This window comes from Gadus chalcogrammus, chromosome 18 (assembly GCF_026213295.1).
Source record: "Gadus chalcogrammus isolate NIFS_2021 chromosome 18, NIFS_Gcha_1.0, whole genome shotgun sequence".
NCBI lineage: Eukaryota > Metazoa > Chordata > Actinopteri > Gadiformes > Gadidae > Gadus > Gadus chalcogrammus.
The window spans coordinates 8,565,248-8,571,112 of NC_079429.1; the positions used below are offsets into that span (position 1 = coordinate 8,565,248).

The window sequence follows — 5,865 nt, forward strand, 5'->3', positions numbered from 1 at the left end:
AGAGAGAGAGAGAGAGAGAGAGAGAGAGAGAGAGAGAGAGAGAGAGAGAGAGAGAGAGAGAGAGAGAGAGAGAGAGAGAGAGAGAGAGAGGATAATGGGTTTGAGGAGGGAACCTCTGGATGATTGGTGTTCTTTATATGATTATGTGCTGCGGCATACAGAAGGATAAGAGCGGCAGGCAATCTAGTTTCGCTCCCAACACACCGGCGTAAATAAAAACACGCTGTTTAAAATGTTACTACACTGGGGGCCCGCGGGGAAGGCATTGCGCTTGGTAAATATGTGCACAGACTCCTGCTTCTCCTCCTTCCCCTCCCCGCTCCTTCAACGGCAGCTCTCGCGGTCTGACCTTGCAGCTCCTGTGCCCCATCCATCTTGGGCTGTTTAGCCATTTCACTGAATTCATACTGCGCAGATTAACACAATTCATCACCACAATCATCCTCGATTTATCACCCTTCCCAATGAATGTTTTGACGTCTAGTTAATTTTCTGCTGATGATTTATCAAATTATAATTACCATACTCTGAAGGAGTCGTTCATTATGTTGATGCACGATAATGATGCCAAAGTGGATTGAATTTTAAGTAAGTTCTCGGCGATTATAACATATGCAATATTGTGAGTAATGTCTTACAATTTGGCCCCGTTGCAGCCGGCAAATTCAAGGGACTGTTAATGTTGTGACAGTAAATGCTGGAAAAAATAGGCAGGTTGTTAATTTAATTTTCTTCTGCAAATTGTTTGGCCAGGGCACACTGAGCATGAAGAGTCTTCAATCAGATTTAAAACTGGAGATCTCAGATGGTTAGTGATTAAAGGGGGCGATAATTCAATTGGTTCTGCTCTTTAGGATTTTCTATATAAGCTTAAGCTTTAGCGACATTTTATTGTTCACTGAGCCCTATAACTATGGCTCTAGAAAAATCAAATTAAAGACTGGCCAGCCATTCGTACAAGCAATGAATGCATTAATAAATGAGGTCTTTTGATGTTTCATTTTCATACAAATTTTTAATTTACTGCCTCGGCGGCTTATGTTGTCAGGTGGTGTTAATATTTAAATCACAAAACGTCTATGTGCTGTTCGGATCAGTTTAGTGTGTGATCCAATAATGTCCTATTATTGAACTTCCCTTTATGTATTTAGGAGTCTGTGTCAGCCTCTATTATGATGATCAGTGCATGGTCTTATGGACTGGGATTGGGACTTTGTGCGTCATGGACTAATTGGAGGCTACTCAGATTGAATTAATTGTGTGCGATGCTGCTGGCACGAAAAAGAAAACAAAAAGACGTTGGAGGCTTTCGTTCGGACGGTGACGACGTTGTGTCATGCTAGGATGCAGAAACAATGCCAGGCGATCAATTAGTGCGCTGTTCTACATATGGCATTATGAGGTCAAGTGGCCACGCCCCCTCTTCCTAAGGCCTGTTATCCCATGTGCACGGTGATAGGTCGTCGTTCGTTTTTTCTTACGGGAAGCTAATCCTGATTGGATGAGCTTTGAGAGTAGGCGGGACTACTTTTTAACCTGATGATAGCACATGATCTGATGGGTGGGGGGGAGCGTTGTCAGAGCCCGTGCTCATTGGGCGGGGGTGGCGTGTTGTCTTTATTGCAATGCATTACGCTGGATGCCGTCAAAGTCACTGACCCTGGAACAGTTGACTGAATCCCAGGGGGCTCTCCTTTGATGTGTTATTCTCCTTTCGAGATGTGGATTTAACAGGGCCCATACTTACCAAGGGACTGATTTGGCTGTCTTTTTGTATAAGCCTCTTGTATTTCACGGGCACCAATTTTGGCAGGCTAAGTGCTCCAATTGAGCCATTTTGTTTCACTTTAAAATAAACCTAGATCTATTACGGTGATCTTTCATTCATGGCTCCTCTACCTCTCACACTCTTTATCCACTTTGCTCTCCTCCTTCTCCTCGCTCGCACCATGCCCCAGGAGCGATGCATGCTGGGTAACCTTGTGAGGGAAGGGGAGGGGGAGGGGACATGGGGGGGGGGACGGGGTCTCGCCTTTCCACGCTGAGCTTGTCAACCCCAATCTGAAGTCATTTGGTGTGAAATGTGCGCCATGGACCAGGGGCCCTGAAGGTCAGCGCCTGGTAATTGATGTTGCTTATTCATCTGTTTCCCGTGTCTTGGTCTCCCTTCTCCTTTGTTTGGATAGATTGTTTGAAGATTTACTGTAGTTCTTTAAGGGGCCTGAGAAGAGTGCCCCTGCTGTCCGGGCTCAATGTCCCCGCCACGCGGGAGGGCCACCGCTGCTGACACACTGCTGCTTTTGGAAAGAAGCCTGTTTCACCAAGACAAGATGGAGGGAGCATCTCCCTGCATAACAATTAGGGAGGGGGTGGGGGGGGGGGGGGGGGCTGGGGGGGATAAAAGCGATCATCAGTCACACTTTACTTTTTCCTTTCCCATCAGTCAAGCTCAGTGCGTTTCTTTAATTCTGGGGTAACTGTACACATGGGAGCGGAGAAAATAAGTATAAATGTATAAGCCAAATGACTAAATGTAAACACAATAGAACGTGTTTGAATCCTTGGTAATTAAATGCTTTCATCCTAGAGGAAGAAAGCATTTAATACGTTCTCAACGCAAAATAACAATGTTTTAGTTTTGTTTTTGACGACTGACTATGTTTCTGTATTTGTCGTATTCCTGCTAAATCAGCTATCCCAAGAGCTACGAATAACTGAGTGAAAGCCCTCGCCAGCACCACAAGACTCCTCACATGTGCTCAAGAAAAGGAGGGGGGGGGGGGGGGGGGTCTCATGCAAACACACGAAGTTCACTGTGTCGCCACTTCCTAGTGTCCTCCACCCCACGCCGCCCCACTGCTCTACATGCCCTTGATGGCTGTCACCCGAGGTGCAGATAAACAATGGACTCATTTAAAAACAAAGAAATTATTATGGGAGAACGTTTAATCCCAGCTTGACATGTCAGTAGGCAGCACGAGCGACAGCTTTTCAAGAGACCCTTTGAAGTGGCAGCTCTTCCAAGGTCTTGGCTCATTACACAATAAAAGACCACTTTGCATGTAACTGGAGTGGCTTAGGAAATGATGACTGGTGAAGCAGGACCCCCTGACTTCCAAGTGACGTGGAAAATACATTTATTTTTGTGATCTCCAAACAAAGGGGTTAATCAAAGCGAGATGTATTGTTTATTGTCAGATAAACGGAAAGGGAAACGTCGAGGACTTAGTTAACCGTCGAGATGCATATTTAGAAACCTGGATGGCTTTCACGCATGCAAATCAATGATTTTTAAACTCAATAAAGGTTACTAGGTTGTCACAATACGATGGGGTTCTGAAACAAGTTTCAGTATCACTGAAACATGTACAAATGTAGGATTGATTTCATGAGCCTGAGAACAAAGACCGAGAACAGCATGTATCCAACGAAAACATACCTCTGAATTGTTAATGATCAAAGGTCCGCGACCTGTCAGGCGACACTCTTAAGCTCTTCCTGTCAAAGTTATGAGACCACAACCGTTTTTGGCACATGAGTGAGTTTTATAAAGAATAGCTTTCTGTTGGCTATAGCTCGGCCATTCCACTTCCTTTATCAACCCCCCCCCCCCCCCCCCCCCCCCGAACCCCCAGCCAAACAATAGTCCTAATCTCCTTGATCATGGCCCGTGAATGAGAAAGGAGGAATGTGAATGACGTGTCGGCGAGTAAACACAGGAAAGGCACCTGTGAGGACAATGTCCCGCGGTGGAACAAAACCTTGCGCAGGAGGCAGCTGGAAACCTTTTAATTAGCACTAATTACCTTAGCAGAGGAACGTCGGAAAGGCTTGAAAGGATTTGTGTCAGCGCCTGAGAGATCAAAGATTGAGACGGTCAGATTTCGTACTCTTTGCGGAGTCAGAAAGTAATAAGACGGGTGATAATAGGGCCCGTGAGAATGGCTACGCAGGTGGTGGCATGTTTAATCCTCACTTAGGCTGACTGCCATTTACACAATTGGATGGGCCAATTTTAGACTCTTTTTCAAAAGAGGAGTTAGGCTTTGCTTGGGTGTGGGCCCCGGTTATTAAAGTAGCATTGTCCTTTTTTTCTTCTTTATAAGCCCTGTATATTTTTTTAAGGCACAGTCAAAATAACACAAAGGTTAACTAAAAACAATTTAAATAAGTAGTTGCAAATAAAGCACAATGAACGCCTCATTTGCTGTTGCACAGGGAGCTACTCTTTTTCATTCCATTTGTGTAACCCAGACCCTACAGTAAACCTCAGGGCTAAGAGTGTAACGATGTATTAATAGTGGTGCGTACTGTCTCGTTTAAACGCTGTTATTAAGTCATGTCACCTGGCGGTGGAGGTTCATTTCTCTGATCCGATAAGCCAGACAGGTCAGTGAAGGGTTATTTCTCCTTTGTCATAACCCTTCAACCCAGCCCCCGGGCGTGGTATCTGGAAGTTTGCAGAGCCCGGGTCAAATTGTAGCTGGAAAAAAAAGAGAAGGAAAAAGAAAAGTCAGTCCCCTTCACTTCCAATCCAGCGTTCACATTCTTACCTACAGGCAACCTCTGCTTGGCCGTGGTCATTAATCAAAGCGAAGGGCTGTCCTGACCTCAGCCCCTTCCCTTTGAAGTGCTCTGTCCTCTGCTGCGGGAGGAAATCACTTGCTGCCTGATTCAATGAGCCATCGGTCGAGCCAGCAGACCTAATGACATGTGAGAATATTAACCTCCTACCACCAAGAGCGCTTCTGCTTAGAAAGCAGTCTATTATTCATTCCGGTGCGCCGGTGGAACCCTATCCCTCAGTAGTGCCCCGGCACTAAAACACCCTCCCACCAAGACTGCAGCCAAGCCAACGCACACAGGGTTCAATTTTGAAATAATGAAGCTGTTATATTCATAAAGGTTAAGGGCACTCGTGTTTCTTGACACATTTTGATAAAGGATTCTCTGCGTCGACGCGGAGTGAAACCGCAAGGCAACTTCGTCTTTGGCGTAGCACTTTTGACAGGCGGTTTCTTTTCCTTTTCAGAATGAAACTGTTTCAGGGGGCATTGTGTATCTGGCATTGCCTGTTCTAAATGGGCACGTTTCTTTGTAATGAGGTAGAAAAAAACAACAATCTTATCTTTTAAAAAGCCGTTCTACTCCATGTCATTCGTTATTGTTTCTTATCTTGACAGACAATCTGTGCTATGAGGAACACAGTCCATTACGCACATATGAGGCCCATCACTCCTGCAGTATTGGCAAATTCATCAGCCATTTTACTCATTGCTCCCTGAGCAGCATGTTGATTTATCTGCCGTTTTGCTTTCTTCTCTTTTTTCCTCGCCGACCGGTCGAGAGAATGGCCTTGTTAGAATACAATAATGACTTATTAACGTCTGCCGCTAGTTGGAGGCTCTCGGAACAATGAGAAGAAATCAATCACAGCCACGCCGCCCTGCGTTACGTTCATTCGTCAAACACAAAGAGCATCTGCTTAAAACGTTTCTGGCGTAAAAACTCTAGGTGTAATCAAGGAAGATCACCTGACAGCAATCAAGGCCAAATAGTTACCAACACTGAGATGTGTTGTTGCCTGCTTTACAAAAGCCTCTTTCAGTTGGGAATCCTGAGGCATTCCTTGAGCAGCTGGCCTTTTGGCAACGCTCTCGTTCGAGTTGTTCACATTCATTAGGTCCAGGGACGTCAGAAATTCAAGTCTGCGTTGTCCCTCCTGTCACCCGAGCCGAGACCTCCCTACTGACACATGGTGGAATCGGCTCGGACAAGTGATCAAAAAGTGTTGTGGCATGTCCCGGGCCTTGTGGGCTGGCCTCTGTACCCCATGGTCACTGGTTGAGGACATCCGACCTGAAA

At 45.6% G+C, this 5,865-nt stretch overlaps 1 protein-coding gene across 1 annotated transcript in view; it reads right to left on the reverse strand.

Annotated features, from left to right (window-relative positions):
* Positions 1-1,895: 1,895 nt before the first annotated feature.
* The window catches only part of LOC130371806 (calcium-activated potassium channel subunit alpha-1-like), a 73,872-nt gene continuing 69,902 nt past the window's right edge, over positions 1,896-5,865 (reverse strand). The window contains exon 26 of the mRNA XM_056577673.1: positions 1,896-1,979. Coding sequence (XP_056433648.1) covers positions 1,896-1,979 — 84 coding nt within the window. The remainder of the gene's footprint in view (positions 1,980-5,865) is intronic.